Source organism: Cricetulus griseus, chromosome 7, assembly GCF_003668045.3.
Source record: "Cricetulus griseus strain 17A/GY chromosome 7, alternate assembly CriGri-PICRH-1.0, whole genome shotgun sequence".
NCBI lineage: Eukaryota > Metazoa > Chordata > Mammalia > Rodentia > Cricetidae > Cricetulus > Cricetulus griseus.
In genome coordinates, this window is record NC_048600.1 from 102,666,919 (window position 1) to 102,687,193 (window position 20,275).

Sequence of the window (20,275 nt, forward strand, 5' to 3'; positions counted from 1 at the left end):
TCCTCCAGCATAGTTAGTCATGATTGTGTTGCTGACATTTGGAGGGACCAACACTTGGGAACGTAGGCCCCATCAGGTCAAGAAGGCTGTGGAACAAATTACATTCTACCAAAGTTGATTTTCTTAAAAAGATAGTTTTGGTGGAATCTAGTTTAAGTTTTCTGCCCTTATCATATTATTCTCAGCAGAGAGAAAACTTTGCATGTGTGTCTTAGGTTTCTATTTGTATGAACCAACTTGTGCGATGCTAATAGAGTGTCTCAAACTGGTGCCACAGTTGAGCTAGTGGGCTCTGATGCCTGGACCCTACGCTGATCTTTGATTGTGGTCTGGTTACAGGAATGCACCTTCTCCAGAAATATCCCTGCCCTGGAGGGCAAGACTTACTAGAGGTTTGCCTTTAGATCTTACTGATATATCCCAAGCCTTACTTAGCTTACATCATATTGTTTACTCTCTCTGCCCTATGTGGTCAGATGTGCACCAGCGGTAGAAGCTGCCCGCTCTTGTGCTTGACTGTGAGACTGCTGCCTGTGGTCTGCATGTGGGGGTCTGCTTAGGTGGTCACCTGTCACTTCTGAGGAGCCCCTCCCAACTGGTGGCAAGACAGGAGACAGCCTCATTCTGTAAAGGTGGCAGAAGACCACAGGAACAGGGACACGAGCCAGAGGCAAGGTCTGCAGATGTGTTATTGGAATGTGTTTGACACTCCCTGTGAGAATGTGTTTGACACTCCCTGTGACCAAAACAATATTTCTTTCTCCTGAGTGGGAAGCAGAACCCACCCATTTCATTCTTTATAATTAATGGGAAATATGATGAAGATAACTCAAGTGAAAATGTGCTAGGCGTATTTTGAAATGGAAATTAGGTGGTTGTATATTCAGATACTCTGTGTTCATAAGCATGTCTGCGTTAATTACAGGAAATGAATACTAATTTATTATTGCCCCCGAGCACCATCAGTCTCAATGTATTTACAGATGAGGTCAATGAAAAATTAGTTGAGTCTTTTTTTTTTTTTTTTTTTTCCTTTTTCTTTTCTTCTTTCTTCTTAGAGCTGCTGGTAAGAACACCCGGGACTGTGTTCTGCTGCAGGTTTGGCATGGTTAATGAATGTTGTCGTAGCAGTCAATCATGTACTCCAAATACTGTCACACTTCTTTTTTTAAAGCCTCAGTCATGAGCCATGACAGAAAAATAAACAAATAAATAGAAAGCTAAAAAACTCTTTGACTGAGCAGCTACGCTGTGCAGAATCCCCCAGGGAGGCTAAAGGAGGCCAGAATAAATGATAATATAAGTGCTGGGGGATGTAGTGAGGGCCATGACAGTGTATGAATAGGGAGGTCCTGGAGGAAAAATGCACACACACACACATACATGAGCACATACTCCAGTGGAAAAATTGGCAATATTAGTAGCCTCAAGGTGCAATTTCCTGGAGCAGTTAAGACTGACAAGGCAGTACTAAATGCTGTTAATTTAACTAACTTCAGATTAATGGTAGAGTCTGCTATGACTGAAGCCCTCAAACACAGTCTCATTATAGGCTTGCTGGGAAGGCCCTAAATATAGGCATTGACAGTTTAAAACAAATTCGTATACATTTGTGTATTTTTAGACATAGGTTAGGCGTCAGAGTTTGTGTCACCGTTTTCAGGTTGATTAATTGACCCAGTAACTGCACCCTCTCCCCACTGCCCCCTCCTTCTTCCACTCTAAATTATAGAGAAAATGGAGGAATTGTCCTCGTTAAGTTATTCAGTGGGCCTTTTATTGTAAGCCTGGTGTTTGAATTGCATGCATGCGTCAACACTTGGGTGATAGACACATGGTTTATAAAAATAAATTTTTCTAATACTATGAAATCCCCCCTATTAATTTTTATATCCACAACCGTTATTATGGGTGGGAATTCCAGGTGGCATTTCAGATGGACAGCTTCTCTTGAGGTCTGTGAGTGGCTCCCCTTTCCCCACTGCTGTTTTCCCTGCTTTCCCTAGCAGAAGATGTTTTTACTTCTGCACCCCCTGCTCCTCCTAGGCTTCAGTCTTCTTCCTCACCATAGAGTAGTTTTGCCCTCCCGAGAGTCTACCAGGAGTGCACCTTCAACTTTCCCAGCCAGGTGCATGGTCCCGGAGGGACTACAACCCAGTGCTCTGCAAAATGGGGCTGTTCTGCTGCTTCGGGGTATAGTGGTGATGATGGGTACGGCAGGGATGGAGGGCGTTCCTGGAGCCACACTACCCAAGTGTAGGTGTTTATTTAGAACACTGGACTCTACGTGCAGAACTGAATGAGAACATATTGTTTAGAAATGAGAGATGTGTTTATTATGGAGGGGAGTGGCGGGTTGGGGGGGAATCCCAAAACTGAAGATTTGTGTTTTTGAAAAAGAAAAAGTATTTTGAAATCTTTTTTTTTTTTTTTCTCCCAGATTCAGCCCCAGGTGTCTCTAAGACTGCTCACTGGCCTCTGTTGTTACAGGTAATTGCAAGGGCAGATCTCAAAGGCACTGGCTCAGCCTGTGTTCTCCAACCATCTCACCAGGCAGATCTTTATATTTTTTTCCTATGGATTTTTTAATAGCTTAGTAAAACACTCCTTTGAAAGATTTTTTTTTGTGCTACCAAACCAGCTGACTTATAAAACAGCCATGTTTCTGCCTATTATTAATGACCCATTTAACTGCCAATAGTAGCGCCTGTTCAGATGAGATAATCTACCTAACTGGGTTAATTTACTTTAGGCAAAAGCAAGTGAATATGATAATTATATTGGGTTGGGTAATTTGATCATGAGAGGAAGTGTGATAGGGTAGGTTTTGGCACCTTGGAAATAGCTCTGGGGACTTTTGTTTGTTTGTTTGTTTGACTTCAGAATGGGAACCTCTTTACTCTCCTTATTTTAAAGGCGAAGGAGCTGAAAATCAATCAGGGAAGCAGGATGGCTTAGTCACAGTCTTCTTAAACACCTCCAAGAACTCAGAGAAATCTTCTCTAAACCAAATGGAGTATGAATCAGTTTATTATTTATATATTGCAGCTTTAGAGTCAGTTTGTAATTAGCACACTCGTTCTCTGCCCATCCACTGCTCCTGTCTCAGGTCTCCCTATTCCACTTTCACTTTTGCCCATGGGCTCTTTTCTTCCTCAGTTCAGCACTACTGACCTCTGCAAGTGTTAGCTTTTTCTTTCTCCTAGCAGTTGGTCCCTCCTGCAGCCCAGCGACTGTCCCTCTGAGCAGCCATAGCCAGCACAATAGAGGGTCTGTGGGTGTGTGGCAAGCCGTCCGGCTGGGGCAAGACCACTTCACGGCCCCTGAAACAGGCTCCCTGCTATTGTGGTGTTTAATTATCAACAGTATTTCTACCACCCAGTGCTTCAGAGTGGGAATTTGTTATAAGACCTGCCCAGCTAATTAACTATGGGATGGGGGTGGGAGGTGGGGCTGGAACTTTGTGTTCAAAGAATACAATTAGGGTTACTGTTTAAATCCTGAGATAAATAGTGATGGGCTGAATGGACTTTGTCTAGCGCTGGAATCTAGCTTAGGGACTACAGATCTTTAACTATTTCATTATTTTACTCTCCCCCCACAGCTGTTGAACGGGGCCTGGCTGACAGTTACATAAAGTTTGAAAATATGAATGAATGAGGGTGACATGCAGGTTAATTTGAAAATTTTAAAGTCTTGTTTTTAATTATGTTGTCTCTGTGTGAGCATGTATCTGTAGGCACAGGATGCCTTGGGGATAGAGCTAAAGGCAGTTGTGAGCCACCCCGATGATATTGGCACTGGCAACTCAACTCAGGTCCTCTGCCTGAGCAGCAATCACTCTTAACCACTGAGCCATCTCTCCGGCCCCTAATTTTAATTTTAATTGAGGTTTTGATTTTTCTTGTAAAAATGAGTACATTTCCTTTAAATGGTGATTGGCGCTTTTGCAATTTAACATCTTTTTTTATTGTTGTCATTTTCCTCTTCCTTATTGATGAGATAAACAAGTATCTAACTAAGACAGTCACTTCATCTCAGTGTTAGAAGGATCTTTATCCCAGGTTGGATGCATCCCCAGCCTTGTGCCATTTTTTTTGCCATGCAAGGTCACTGCTTGCAAAGGCAGTGTCATTCATCCCCAAGAAGCTCTGAATCGGAAGGAGTGTCCTTGTCTTCAGCAGAAATACACTTTGTAAATGGTTATTTTCAAGAATGGAGCTAATGCTCGAAGGTGCCTTGGGATCCTAGAGATCATGTGGCATCCTTAAGAGATGTGTGGTCCTACAGAGATTCACGTGTCCTCCTTGTTACTTAGCCTTTCTGAGTCTGTGGATTATAGCATGATTATCTTTGACTGTACAGCAAATATCCACTTATACGTGAGTATATACCATGCTGTCTTTCTGGGTCTGGGCTACCTCACTCAGGATGATTTTTTTCCTAGTTCCATGCATTTGCCTGCAAATATCATGATGTCATTTTTTTTTGTAACAGCTGAGTAATACTCCATTCTTTAAATGTACATTTTCTTTATCCAATCTTTGGTTGAGGGACATGTAGACAAGCTGTGCATTTTTAAATAAAACACATGAGCACTGGCACTAGTATCACTATTGCTCCCCATTCCACATTTGACTGTCTTTTTTTTTTTTCAGCTGACATGGTCCTACATCTTCTAATTGTATTCCCAGATCTCAGACACCACAAATATCCACAGGCTACCTCCTTTGCCTACATGCTGGCCTTAGTGTGAGTAAGTTTGCTCCCTCTTGCCTTAGCTCTGGCTGTTTGCTTACTGTTGTGGCTGATGATCGGTGGTGACTAGACGTTGAACAGCAGCACCCTCAGTAGAAGAAAAGGTCAACACAGGTCTTGGCTTCTGAATTCTTTGATTTGTTTGTTAATGTACTGGATGTAAGCACATAAAACAAATTGTCTTTCTGAAGTAGTTTTGTATTTCGTCGAATTGTGCATATGCCTGGAACTGTTTATCAAGTCAAACTTGCTTTTAGTCTAAACAAACAAACAAAACCCAACAGTGTATGGTCTTAGCCAGTCACTCTGCCATGTTTAACCCAAAGCTCCTACCTGAAAACTAGTGTAACAATGGTGTCTACCTCACAAACCATGCTGAGTTAATGATAATCTCCACACAGTTTTTTTTTTTTTTTTTTTTTTTGAGACAGGGTTTCTCTGTGTAGCTCTGGAGTCTATCCTGGCACTCTCTCTGGAGACTAGGTTGCCAGGCTGGCCTCGAACTCACAGAGATCCTCCTGCCTCTGCCTCCCAAGTGCTGGGATTAAAGGCGTGAGCCACCAACGCCCGGCTTTACACAGGTTTTTTAATACTATTACTCCTGTTGATTTTTAGAAGCGCACAAAAAACAAGCCCAAATTTTTTCTTATGAAATAACTTGGTATTTTTCCACTGAGGAAAAAAAAAACAAATCTCTTGTTCCAGATCTTTAAAAAAAAGTCTATTCCAGCTACTTTTTAGAAACCTAACACACTCATAAATGATGTCAAAGTAAATGCTATCTGTTATTTCAAAGGAGAAATGAGGTCACTTTGGTATAAACCTTGCACTGAGAGCCAATATCCTCTGGGCAACCAAGAAGGGCAGTTCATAAGATCATAAGATCTTTGCTGATCATAAACCCACAACCTTCTAACAATTCTGCTGCTAACTCGTTTAAGGTAGTAATGCCAAGAGAAGTAAGGCACCGGTGTTTTAGTGATTCAATGTATGAAATTAAAGAAACTCTTACAGTAGAGAGATTCAGTATTCAGGTCCAATCTGCTTGTGTTGTTGAGAGCCTGGACTCAAAGTCCATTTGGGCTTCTCTTGGGTTTTAGCTGTGAAGTCTATAAGAGTCCAGCTGCAAAGGTTGCAGAGACCAAGTGATGGTTTTGTATTAACTGCTACAGGACATTTTTAGTCCTGGGCAAGGGCTCGGGAGTGTCCCTCTCTGTTGCCTCCCTGTATGTGGCTCTGCAGAGTCTCCCTTATACAAGTCAAGTAGCTGGTGAAGCCTTAAGGGGGCAGCTTTAATAAGGAAGAGGGCGCCCTCACACCCATGGCTAGCTCAGTTCAATGAGAGAAAGCAAACACTCTATGTTTTTGCCAGGTTACTTAGGGAGTCCAGATCAGGTGTGAGTATGATGACCACATCTTCTGAAGCCGGTCTTCACGCTGTTCACAACCATAGAGTCTAAGCCACGTAGGAAAATTTCCTCTCACTAACATTAAAAACGGGAGATTAGTTTAAAAATGTTATTACAGCTAACTCAACATGCCCAACATGTTATCATTTCCACGTGTAACCAGTGCAAAACTAGGCATTTTATAGCCCTTTGTCTTTGTACTAAGCCTCTGAAAGCCAGTATGAACTTATTTTTTTCTAATGCTTTTTAATTTGGGCTATATCCATTTTTAAAAATATATTTTGTTTTATTGACAATTGGCAATTTGTAAGCATATACATTAATAGGGCATGAGGTGATTCTGTGATTTATTAATGCGATATGAAATTAAGCTAATTAAAGCATATGCATCACTTGAGAGCTTTACTTTTGGTGATGATGATGTCTAAAATGTATCATCTTAGAAAAATTTAAGTGTACAATATAATTAACTGTATGGGAGACAGATTGAAAACACTGTCCTCTGTTAAACTGAGATTTTCTGTCGTTTGGCTATTACCTCTCCATCCCCCTCCCTCCAGCCTCTGTAACCCCCTCTTTCTTCTCTGTTGCTGTGAGTCTGGCTGCTTCAGGTTCCCTGAACAAGTCAGATCATATGGTATTTGTCTTTCCGTGCCTGACTACTTCACTCAGTCTAAGGCTCTCCAATTGCATCCATGTGGTCACAAATGGCAGAATTTCCTTTCTCATCAAGACAAAGCGGTATTTCACTGTGTGTCCATACCACATTTCCCTCATCGGCCTAGCTGCTGATGGACACCCAGGTTCCTTCCACAGCTTGGCTGCTGTGAACAGTGCGGCAGTGGATCTGGGGGTATGGATTCTGTTTGACAATGATTCCAAATCTTTGGGGTAAATACCCAGAAGTGGGATTGTTGCATCATATGATAATACTATTTTTAGTGCTTTTTTTTTATTTAAGCCAAGTAACAAACCCAGGACATCACATATGCTAAGCATGTGCTCTGCCAGTGGGCCACATCCTTAGAGTTATTTTTAGTTGTTAGAGGAAATGCCATATAGTTTCCAAATTGTTTATACCAACTTCCATCCCCACCAAACAGCATAAAAGGTTCCCTTCCCACATCTTCACCAACACTTATTCTTTTGTCTTTTTAGAAAAGCCGTTGTGACAAGTGTAAAATTGTATCTTGCTGTGGTCTTTTACTTGAATTTCTCTAAGGTTAATGTTGCGAATGTCTCCACATTCCTGTTGGTCGTTGTACATCTTCTCTTGAGTCTGTCTGCTCAGGAGTCTTGCCCAATTCTTAACTTTTTAAAAATTTATTTGAATTTCTTCCCTATTTTGGGCCTTGACCACCCCCCACCCTCGTTAGATGTATGCTTGTAGATATCTCCCATCCCTGCTTATTTCTTCAAGTTGTCATTATTATCCAATGGCTTTTCAGTTTGATGTTGTTCCCTTACCTATTTTTGTTTTTTGTTACTTGTGCTTTTGGGGCCAAATCCAATAAGTCATTGTCCAGACCAACACCATGGAGTTTTCCCTCTTTGCCTTTATTTGTAAGTTCATAGTTTAGTCTCATATTTAGGACTTTAATATGTAATGATAAGTCTTTCCACCAAAGCTGCCCAAGCCCCACCGCCACGTGGGTGCCCAGAATAACACACAGAGACTTAATATTAGTTTACAATGCTGTTGGCCAATTGACTAGGATTTCTTATATGCTAGCTCAGTATTAATTATCATAAATCTATATATTTTATAAGACTTATCTTAGTGAGGAAACCTTCCGCTGGCGTCCTATTCCTGGGGTTACATGGCGGTTCCGTAGAGAAGAGAGCAAGAAGAAGAAGAGCAAGAGGATGATTTCCTTCTTGTCCCTGCTTATATTCTGAGTCTGCCTGCTATGTCACTTCCTGCCTGGATATCTTTACTACATTTCCCAGAATCCTCCTTGACTCTTAATCCCACCTATCTTGCTTTCCTATTGGCCAACAGTACTTTATCAACCAATAAGACAAACATATACACAGAAGGATTTCCCCCTTCATTAATACGTTTTGTGCTGATCTGTATATGGTGTGGAGTAGGAGTCTGATTTCATTTTCGTGCTTGGGGGTATCCAACGCACCTGCTAAAAAGGTCAATTCCCACCCCCCACACTTATTGATATATTCTTGGCATCCTTGTTAAGAATCAGTGGGTTGTAGAGTGTGGGCTCATTCTGGAGCTTCCATTCTGTTCCATATTTTAAGAGATTGCAAGTTGCACATGGCTAATGATTTCTATGTTGCACAGTGTGGTTTTGTAGCACAGTTCTACAAACTTTGAAAAGTGTGGTATTGGGTTATCAGTATATACAATCCATGTGTTGGTCCTTTTATTTTGCTGCAGAAACTGTGTGGCAGATGGTAAATATTTAAATTCTTTTCCAGAAGTTCCTGGTTTTTTTTTTCTTGAGCATTATATTGAATGACAGTTTTGGGGCGTCAGGGGTGTTTACAACATGCCAGGGCATGAGAGAAGTACTTGAAAGGTACTATTCCATTGAATTTATAACGTTCTTAGATTGATGATCTAACAGTCAGCCTTCCAGTAACATGCATTTACCTTTGCTCTCTCTAGCCATTCTTCCACATACACACTGTGCAAAGTTGGTCACAATAGCATGCCACATCTGAGATTAGGTGGCAAAGGACACTTCTTTCTGCCTTGGTTGATCTTTCTCACCTTCTCAGAACCTTATCACTTAGGAAAGACACCTGCCATGCCAACAATATGTCTCACAGTGAGGCCCATGTAGCCAGGGATGCAGTGCTCTTGCCAGCTATGAATCTAAGTGAGCAATGGAGCAAATCCTATAACTCAGTGCAAGGTGATAGCCATTGTATGGATGCCCTGAACATCCTTTCAGCTAAATCTAATCCCACACATCTAATTCATAGAAACTGAGATGAATGTCATCATTTGCAAAGATGTAATACCTAGTGATATAGATAATAACTAACATAAGATTATACCCATCTTACAGATAAAGAAACGGAGGCATGAAGAGGCTAAATATTTTTCTTACTAAGTATGAGATGTGGAATTTGAAACCAGAACTCCTTCAGTCCAGATATTTTATTTTTAGCTTGTGCTAAGGGTTTGGTTTAAATGTGCCATCTCTGGTAGTTATCTTTCATTGTGTGATGGTGAATGTGTGTTGAATGAAGAGAAGTATGGATACCTTCTGAACTGATAGCAACGGGAATGTTGGGAATTTGGTAGGAACCTATGCACACACAGGCATTGTTAAAGGTGGTCAAAGACATTGTTAAACATTATCTGTAATGTCCTATATGGGGTATACTTAAAATTTAAAGCAAAAGATAACTCTCAAGGAAAGGAAATCCTGCTATTTGCAAGAATATGGATGAGCCTAGAGAAGCCAGAACACAAAAAGACAAACCACAAGATTACGCATGTATGTGAGCCTTAAAATGTCCAATTCACAGACTTAGAGAGCAGAAGGAGGGTTGCCAGGCACTGGGGGCTTGGAGAAGTATATTAAAGGGTGTAAACTTCCAGTTAGGGAAGATTAACACGGTCTGGGGGATCTCAGATACAACATGAATGATGTTGAATGCACTAATTAATTTGGTAATTATTCTGCAGTGTATACAAATATCAAGCTCTGATGCTTTGAAGGTGATCACATTTTAGCTGTCAATCAAATATTTTGAAGTAAGAGAAGGAAGCTGTCATTGTTGAAGTCCTTGCCTTCATTTGGAAAATGGATATTAAGATGTTGAACATGTAGTGACTGAGGTTCAAAGCCTTCAAGCTTCTGAAGTAGAGTGGACATCTAGCACAAAGTCCCTGTGGCAAGATAGTGTGGCATACACAAGGGACAGAAGTGACATACTGTAGGAGGCAAGCTTTGAGGAACATCATTGTAAGTCTCAGTGAGGATTTATACCCTTTTTAACGAGGCAGATAAGAATATGTGTCTCATACACGAGATCCATTTCTGGTTCATTTTCCCATATTCTTAATGGCAGAAAGTCTGTGTCGTTTGAGAATTGCCCAGTCCGGGGCACATGGAAAGCAATGACGCTGGGCAACGCTGTTTTGGAACAAAAATCAGGTGTGACTAATCAACAAGTCTGGTTTTCTCATGCACGAGCTCTGAAGACAATCCCAAAAGTGTTTTGAGCAGTGGCAGCGCTAGTGGAGTGAGCGTGGGGTCTCCCAGGGGGGCCCCGGGAAAGACTAACATTGGCTTGGGTTGCAGACTTTCTGCTGCGGCTGTTTACACAAAGCCAACCTCATTAGTTTATAGTCACACCTCTCAGACACAGCCTGCACCGTTCTCAGCACAAGCACAGACTCCTGACTATAGCAGAAACGAGAGGCACACCCTGTGTGCTGGGATTGCGGCACAGGGGTCTGGACTGTCTGCAGGTGACAGTGGCTCTGTGCTGCTGGGATTGCATAAAGGTCCTGGCTGGCACAGGGCAGCTTCTGAGAGAAGGTGTGGGAGGTGCTCACTGTGCAGCAGCCTGGAGGGTTCTGGAAAGACCAGAAGATGCAAGTCAAGGGGAGAGGAAGAAAAATTCACAGTGAGGAGCGTCCCCCAATTTTGCTGGTCCACGTCTTTAGACAGTGAACAATGAATGCTAGCCAGGCACCCTGATGATCAAACTGCAACTGTGCCTAGAAAAATCACAGGAGAAAAAGCAACCCAAAGTACCCCTACAGTATAAGTTCCTGAGAAATTTCTATCCCTTCCTCCTATAGATGGGGGTGTCAGGAGACTGAAATTTCTCTCGAAGTTTTCCGAATATCTAGTATGTCTTTGGTGCTGGGACTAAAAGATGAGGCAAATATCCGTAAGTGTGGCCAGATCTGTGCATGGCAGGAATCCAAAGGAACTGGTGTTTTTAGGACTGGTGTTGGCAGGCTTTCAGTACCACCTTCATGGCAGCCTCAGATTGGGAAGCCTCTCACCGATGGCGCAGTAACCCTGCCTCTATGACTGTTGGGCTGTGATTAGTGGGTGGAGCAGGGTATGGTAAGGGTAGGCAGAGAGAGGAGCTTGGTTGGGGCTTTTATATATAAGGATAGCAAGGCTTTCTCAGATAACAGCTGCTGATTCTTAGCTACTGAAAAGCTATCAATGCCCAGAGCAAAAGCTCTGTGGTTCCTGTGCTTGGGGTGGTCCCCAGCAGCAGTCCTTCCAGGTTCTGGCCTGTATCCTAGGCTCTTCCAAGCTGCAGGGGAACATGTGGGATGCCCTTTTAGTAACAGCCAATGTTTTCCTCAGCAGGAGTGAGTGTTACAGTAGCTCCCCTGAGAAAAACTGAGTTTCACTTTCCACAGTTTCAGTTACTCACAGCCAACTGTGGGCCAAACATATTCAGTGAAAATTCCCCCAAATAAACAATTCATGAGGCTTTAATTGCACTCAGTTCTGGGTAGCATGATCCAATCTAGGGCTGTCCTCCTTCATACCCCCTGGGGTGTGAATCATCTCTTTGTCCATGGTATCCAGGCTGTGTCCACGCTGTATATGTTACCCACCCATTAGTCATTAAAGTAGCCATCTCCAAGAATCAGAACAACCTCCGTGACATTGCAGTCCTGGAGCTCAAAAATAGTATTTATTTTATTTAATAGTGTTCCCAAAGTGAGAGAGTAATAATATTAAATTGCTGTATTTTATTACTAGTGGTGAGTAATCTTTTACTGTATATGTATAGGGGAAACATTTATATGTAGTTACATATAGAGCTGAATATAGTGATGGACACACATACATACGTGATGTTATCCGTAGTTTTAAGGATCCACTGGGGTCTTAAACGTATAGTAATAGTACAACTCTATTTTGCGACAATTGCTTAAAGGTGGGAGGAGCAGAGAATAATTGCTGAATAGATAGTAGATTCATCTCCTGGTTAGGCCATGGAATGTAGTTTTGACTGGCAACCTCTGGGACTTGCCCTCTACATGCGGAGAAGTATATGGCTGCCTGTCAATCCATGCTCTGTAATTCAGGGTCCATGACTTTAGAAATAAATACTGAATGCAACCATGTTGTGATTCCTGCTAAGAAATGGGACAAAGCATACAAGGCTTTCTTCCGAATCATGTTGGGATTCCTGGTTGGCAAAGCTAAAAGAGTATAGGGCTAGTTTTGAGAAGAAATCTACTCAGGGAAGAGAAGGAAGGAAACAAACTCTATTGGGGACCTCAGACTGTCCTGGGAAATAGTGGGCAGTCACTAGGAAAGCAGATGGAGAGAAAGTGGGGGAAAGAGTTGAACATCTGCTGTGTAATAGCTAGGCACTGTGAAAGTTAGGTCTGGGTTCAGATCCTGGCTCTACCATATTAGCTTAGTAATGCTAGGTGGATGGTTTGACTTTTCTTCTTCCCAGTTTCCTCATAGATAATGAGAAAAATACCTCCTACCTTACAAGTCAATTGTGAGGGTCAAGTGAGGTGATGTCAAGACAAGCATTATTTTAGTATAAGTGAGTGCATGAGTATGAAAAGGTGCCTGTTTGTGTATGTGAGTGTGTGTGATGTGTGGAAGTAATTGTGTTGTTGTGTGCATGTCTTGGGGGGGGTGGTACAGAGGTAAACTTCATTGGGCTTCATTCTTTGGGTGATTTCCACCTTATTTTTTTTGAGAAACGGTGTCTCATTGGCCCGGAGCTCATCAAATAGTCTATCTAGGCTGGTTGCCAGTGAACCCCAGGGATCTGCCAGTCTATGCCTCCTCCTGGTGCTGAAAGTAGCAGTGTTGTTCCTGGCCTCATTTTGGGGGTTCTTAGATTCAAATTCAGGCCTCCATACATTTTATTGAATGAGCCATCTCTTCAGCAAGCAACAGCATTTTTGTGTATGCAAAGCATTCTAAGAATTTAAGACTTTGTTGTGATATTTTTTCTTCTCTAAAGTCATGCCTTTGCAGCTTGGGAGCAGTTTGTAGCAGGTGTTTGCCTCTGGTTATAGACAGCAGGCGGCAGGTTTTCTCCCAGGAAACCTCATACTCCTGGACAGAAGCAATCCTATTTCTTTTGTACTTGATCTAGAAAGTGAATTTAAAATTCCTGCAGACATTGTGTTCTTCTATCCTGCCTGTATCCAACACAAATGGCTCCCTAGTGCTCCAAAGAGAACAAATAAACACACTGCAGGATTTCATCGAATAGCTTGAAAGGAAAGATACAGGAGCACAAGGGCCACCACCCTCCATGGTGGATATTCAGAAAGACAATGCATATGTGTAGAAGGATCTCAGGACTAGCATCCAATGGACTTGGGCTTGTGTCACCGACATCTGTTTGCTTACTTAGTAACCTTAGACCAGTGTGATGACTAGCTTAATGTCAATCTGACATAGGTTAGAGTTATTTGGGAAGAGAGAATCTCAACTGAGAAATGTTCCCATCAGATTGGCCTGTGGGCAAGCCTGTGGGGGCATTTTCTTGATTGACGATTGATTTGAGAGGACCCAGCTCACTGTGGGCAGCATCACTCTGTGCTGGTGGTCCTGGCTGTTATAAGAAAGCAGGCTGAGTAAGCCACAAGGATCAAGCCAGTAAGAGGCATTCCTCCATGGCTTCTGCTTCAGTTCCTGCCTCCAGGTTCCTGCCTTGAGTTTCTGCCCCAATAATGGACTATGAAGTGGAACTGCAAATTAAAATAAACTTTCTTCCCCAAGTTGCTTTTGGTCATGGATTTTTATCACAGCAGTAGAAAATCTAAATAACACAGTCACCTACCTTTCCATAAACATATGTAAGTCATCTTGAACACTGATTTAACAATATGCAGAAAGATTAGTGCTAAAACTCAGGAGTAATGCATACAGGGACCTCAAGAACACTCAGCCAATATTTCTTTGTCATTTTGCATATGTTTGAGTCTGCAGATGTCATTTTGTTTTTTTGGGTGGCCAAGGTAACTAAGGTATTCCTATTCCTAGAGTCTAACCATTTTAGCTTACTGTTCCTCTTTTTGCAACCTTCTTATAACAATAGAGTCATCATCCCAGTGAAAGCAAGGAAAATCCATAATCTTTAGCATATTTGGTTTTAGTTTACCAGATAGTTGGTACTTGAATACTGATTCTTATGGCTCAGGTTACACTGAACTTGCTTTCTTGCCAAGCATGACCTTGAACTTCAGATCCCTGTGCCCACACCTCCCAAGTGCTGGGATTGCTGGCATATACTACCATGCTGTTTCTGCGGTGGGTGCTGAGGTTTGAAGCCAGGGCTTTGCTCATGCTACATAGGTACTCTGCTAACAACCATATTCCCAGCCGAGTGCATGAGCACTTCTATGAAAACTGAATTATAAATGGAAGGGCTTGGGCACATTGGGAGTCTTAGAGTTCACGGAGAAAATGCACACTTCTGCAGAGTCTCAGGTGAGGAGGACTAATGTTTCATCCAGCTCAGGGTACAAGGAGTGGTAACATCTACATGAATAGTCCCCTTGTTTCTATAGAATGGGGGCTTAGTCTGCACACTGTGTCCAAACCTTTAATTCTCTCTCCACCCCTGTCTTGCTGAATCTTGAGGCCAGACATTATTGCAAATGAATCAGAAAGGTAGCAGAGATCCCTCCCAGCTTAGTCTTCCTTTATTTTTTTAAACTATCCATCTGAATATTCAAATTTTGCTAAGAAGGAGCAGCCCCCTGAGCAGGCAGTTCTTCTGAAGAGCCCCCATCCCCCACTACTCCTCATGCTCTTTGACATGGGCTTGGTAAGCTTAGATTTTTTTGAAATAGTGTTCTAATACGAGTGTCTGTCTCTGTACCTAGTCTCTGGGTGGTGGTAGTTTATGATATCTGGCAGCTGAGATATGACCTCTAATCATGTTTGAGCTTCCTCTGGTCTTTCAGGTCTTCCAGGGCCCACCTCTCGGAAGTAAGTGAATCAGTGTGAGTGAAACAACGGTTTGGTGAGTTGTCTATAGAACATGTGGTTGCTGGATCAAAGAGTTTGCACCAAGGGGAATGTAAGCTCTGATGTCATGATGCTGTAAAGTCTGAAGGTCTCAATATGTATAAAGTACTCAGAATAGCACCCTAGCTAATCACATTGCATATGATTCCATTGTGTGAAAAGTCAGAAGAGACAAATTGGTGAAAACAGCAGCAACACAAAATGGCTATTGATTTCTCCTAGGGCTAGGAATGGTGAGGGGGTCAAAGAGTAAGAAGTGGAGGGAGTGGGATTTTTATAGGGGGATAAAGAAGTTCTTAAATGATTATGGTGGGTGGTGGTTACCTGGTTCTTCATTACTTAAGAACATTACTTTTTTTTTAATGAGTGAATTTTGTGGTGTATGAATTCTGTCTCTGTATCTCTATCTGTTATCTTTCAACCTATCAATAACCTATCATCTCTATAATGTATCTCTATGCTGCTCATCAACGATTTATCATGTATATCATCTGTCAATCATCTATGCTGTCTGTGTATGTTTCTGTCTATCATTGCCTATCTACTATCATCTACCATCCATCTATCTGTCTACATTATCTGTCTATCATCTATCTGACATCTGTCTCTGGTCAATCGTACTGTCCTGCTAGTCTCATCAACTGACACCTGTTCCATTGACCATTCATTAAAGTAGCCCCTTGACTGATTGTCCCAACTCTACATCTGCCTCTCCCTTGCTCATCTTTCACAGAGCATCAGAGTGACCCTCCAAAGTAAAATAGACCATGGCATTTACAGACCATGCCTCTGCCTCTCCATCACATTCGGTCTTTAGAGGAAAACATCTTAGCATGACTACAGGGCCCTACTATCTGGTCCTGGTGACTTCACCCACAGTCAGCACTTTTATTTGCTCTATTCCAGTGCTCAGCTTCAATAACATGGATCGTATTTTCATTAGGGAACAATCAAGTGCTTAGACTTATAGACAGCAATTGATCTTTGAGCGACAATCTTTGGAAACACATAAAGGTTTTCACGGTCTGTGTTTTAGCCATCCATTCCTGCACGGTCATTTTGGTGGCATAGAGCAAAGGCCTGATGGATGACATGGGCCTTTATATTTAGATTTACTTACAGTGTGGACTTTCTCGGGCTCCCGTCCGCAGAAGAATCCTAGCAATGGGCACATTATTGGTCATGATAGCAATGTCTAGGGGTGTCAGTCCCTCGCTGTTTGGTGTGTTCAGATCTAGTTCTTCTGGTGTGTACTGGTAGAGTAGGAGCTGCACGGCGTCTAGGTCCTGCTGCTCAACTGCCTCAAACATGGCTTCGTTGCCCTGGAAATTCTGGAGAAGAAGAAAAGCAGGTTGGTACAATGTCACAGGCAATTTCTCAGGACTTCAGAGATTGTTTTAGGGGTCACTGGGACACACACAAGTGGGTGATTACAGAACTATCATTTATCATGTGATCTCCAAAGTCAGCACTCTGTTGGCCCTCCTTCCATGTTTCCTAATAGGCATTGACCAGACACATTTAGATGTGTTGGGATGATATGGTACTGTGTTGTGTGGCCCACTCTATAAGGCAGTGTGGAAATCAACTCCCCGAAGCCAGTCTGCTGCTGAAGGGATATTGTTTGCTAGGCTATTAAAACATTTTCTTAAATCCTGGATTCAGTCGTTACTTCTTTGTTTTCTGTAGCATCCCTCAAGGCTTTTAGTCATGTTAATATGTATTTTGTTGAATTTCACTTTACCTTTGGGGTAATGTTCTGCAGAATGCAACTGGGTGAATGCTGGCATAGATAATGTGGGGACAAGTGGCTTTAATTATGACTACTTTGTATTGATAGTGCATTATCTATGTTTCTCTCAATTCCTTCCCTCCTTCTCCACCCTCAGGTGTTATTATCCTTGGTCTTGACTGCTAGTCTTGGTCTCATCAGCCCTTCCTAAAATTCAGATGTTGCTTGTCATTTTCCTATACCACCTGTAGGCTGCTGATGCCTATACTCTTAGATTTACTTTACTTAAAGTTAATTATTATCATTAGTTTCACTGGGTTCAGAAGCACTGGGATGATTTCTGGACATAACCTCTGGGTGTACTGTTGAGGGTGCTTCTACAGACAACTAGATCTAAAGAGGTCTGATCCAGCCAATGGATTAAATCTTTGAAGGATTCACAGTGTGGTAGCATAATGGGGAGGCAGTGAAAGGAAGAAGGTGAGGTCAAGGTGGAGGAAGTAGGTCACTGGGGACATGCCATTGGACATTTGTCTTGTCCCTGTATACCCCTTTTTTTTGTTTCCCATCCACCAAGAACTGAAGAACAACTTCTGCCATGCATTCCTGTCCTGAAGATCTGCCAAGTGCATGAGGCCAAGCAGCCATGGACTTTAAGTCATAACCCTGAATAAACACTTATTCTCTTAGGCTGTCAGGAGTTTTTGCCATAGCTACAATAGAACTTACTAATATATACCCTGGCCACTATATAACCTCACAGTTTCTTAGCCCAGGCCCCCAAACATTATACACGTAGCAGTTTTGAGCTGAGGGGAGAGGTTGAAGTGGTTTTCCCAGGAGGGCTACAACGCTGAGTAGATAATTGTTTAAGAGGGACAGAAGTTGAATATTTATGAACTACAAATCATCTATAGAAAAAATAACATGGACAATATGTTTCTTTGGGAGAAGTTTTTGTAAAAGATGAACAATAAACAAGAAAGATCTCTGGGATTCCCACAAACACTGTTTTTTGTTTTGTTTTGTTTTGTTTTGTTTTTTTGTTTTGTTTTTTGTAGCTCACCAGGGAAGATGGAGGCACATCCTACTTCTGCATTTATGTGTTGTTTCTCTAAGAATTGATTTGCTCTTAGAGATGTTGGGTTGCCATTGGCCTCGACCTAGTGCTGGGGTCTGATTACTATGTGGAAGAGCCTCAGTGACCCAATGTTCAGGCAGGAAGACTTTATTTTTAGTCTCATCAAAAATTGATTTTCCCTATGCAAGACTTGCCAGTCAGTTTCGGCTGAGCACATACCACAGCATAGGAACCTGGGGAAAATATGAAACAATTATGCAAATACTTGTTTTGACAATAGAGACCCAGAGGAGAAGGCTATTTTGGGATGCTGTTCTCTTGCTGCAAGACACTGTACTGAATAGAAAAGTGGCCTTTCTACAGTCTGCCTTCTGATGCTTAGGTCACAAACTAACCCCAGCTAAGCCCTCCCAGAAGATGGGTGTGAAATGAGAAACCATATTAGAAAACAAATGAATTCAAAATCAAAACATTTGCCCTGTCTCCAGTGTGCATTTGTTTATGATTATTAGTGTCTCTAGTTTCTTGCCTGCCATATTTTACTATCCCTTTTAAGCTATTTCCTCCTCCAAACTCTAACTTTGCTTCTGTCTGGGAAGGCCAGGACTTACTTCTGCTTTAATCTCAAATGGAGCCCTTACCTCCCTGCAAAAATACTCTCTTCGTTGATCATGTGAATATGTGCCAGCTGCTTTGACCCGAAGCCAGTGCCGAAAACTACTGAGAACATCTGTAATATACTCGGCATGCTGCTGGCTATGGCCTAATTGCCATGACAGCTATACAGGCCACCCAATTTAGCAACAGGAAGATACTCATTTTTCCTGATGGACTGATACACTTTTAGTTATCAGCTAATGGGAGGTCATACATGATTGTCTTTCCTGCTTTGACTGCCTGGGGATTCAAAGGACAGTGTAATGCTACATTTCAGGGAGCATGTTCGCCTAAAGTAGTGGTTCGGATGTTTGTTTTTCCATCCATTTTCTTTTGCTGGCCTCTTCTGTCCTTTTCCCATTATATAATAAATAGAACTCTATTCCTGAATTCTATTTTGAATACCTCTGAAACATATGTGAAATACATATGTGTATATATATTTGTATGTTTACATGTATGTATGTATGTAGGTATGTATGTATGTCAGAAACCTATAAATGATTTTAATACTATTAGTTAAATGAACACTGATACTCCTAGGCAGTTCATTTAATCTAAAACATCCAATATTTGCCAAACTGAGTGTGTGTGTGTGTGTGTGTGTGTGTGTGTGTGTGTGTGTGTGTGTGTGTTGCTGAGGGTCTTGGGATTGAACCCAGAACCTTGTGCATCTTAGGCAAACAATCTACCCCCAAGTTCACACTTCTGTCCTTTCAAGCTGCTTATTTTGGAGAGTTGCTTATTTGGTCTGGTAGTGAAAAATAGTTAAGTAAGAAATTAAGAAAAAGAGGAGGAGAAAGTCTTCCATTCATCCAAACTTAATGTAACATCATGCATATGGATAGTTCCTGTCTTGGTGGACTTCATGTGTAAAAATGAAACTCATTAAATTGTTGAACAATGAACTGCCATGGGAGTAGAAAGAGTTCCATTACCACGGATGTCTTTCTGAGACTCAGCCGATCCGTTCTGGTTTTAAAATAGGCCTCGTCAAAGGACGAGTGGCTGCCCTTCAGCTTCTCTGAGAGGTTCCTGTACAGGCGCTTGGCAGCATTGGGAGATGACGGAGCGCTGTGTTTTTTCGACTGAGAAAGATGTAAATTCTGCATTTGTTGGGTCATTTTCGAGCGGCAGTTCCTAAGAAGAGGAAAACAGCATGCATGATGATTTCACACAATGCAATTACACACAACAAAGAACTCCATCACCTCCAGGAACCATCTGGAAATCTCATGTGATAATCCAGCTGGGAAGGCCCACAGAGATCACCAAACCCAGCTTCTGCCTGCTTCAAGGAGAAAATGGAAACCAAGGGAAAGGAAGCAGCTTCTCTATAGCCCCAGAGCTGACTGGTGGCAGGAATGAAATGACAATCCCATTTCCTATATGAAATATCCATTTGCACAGGAGCACTTAAAACCCTTAGTATCTCACTCGATTAGGAAAGTATTTCAGCACTGTTTCTAGGGGGTACTCTGACTGTTTAACTTCCCCTCTTCTAGATGCTGACCGCTATTGGATGGGTAAGAAAGTGCAGGTCAACCAGGCAATGGTGGTGCATGCCTTTAATCCTAGCATTCGTGAGGCAGAGGCAGAGGCAGAGGCAGAGGCAGAGGCAGGTGAATCTCTGTGAATTCGAGGCCAGCCTGGTCTACTGAGTGAC

At 42.1% G+C, this 20,275-nt stretch overlaps 1 protein-coding gene across 1 annotated transcript in view; it reads right to left on the reverse strand.

Annotated features, from left to right (window-relative positions):
* Nucleotides 1-20,275, reverse strand: part of Ankfn1 (ankyrin repeat and fibronectin type III domain containing 1) — a 145,147-nt gene that overhangs the window by 113,876 nt on the left and 10,996 nt on the right. The window contains exons 2-3 of the mRNA XM_027426279.2: nucleotides 19,548-19,749; nucleotides 16,260-16,470 (exon numbers count right to left, since the gene is read on the reverse strand). Of these exons, the coding sequence (XP_027282080.1) occupies nucleotides 16,260-16,470; nucleotides 19,548-19,733 (397 nt within the window). The 5' untranslated portion in view covers nucleotides 19,734-19,749. The remainder of the gene's footprint in view (nucleotides 1-16,259; nucleotides 16,471-19,547; nucleotides 19,750-20,275) is intronic.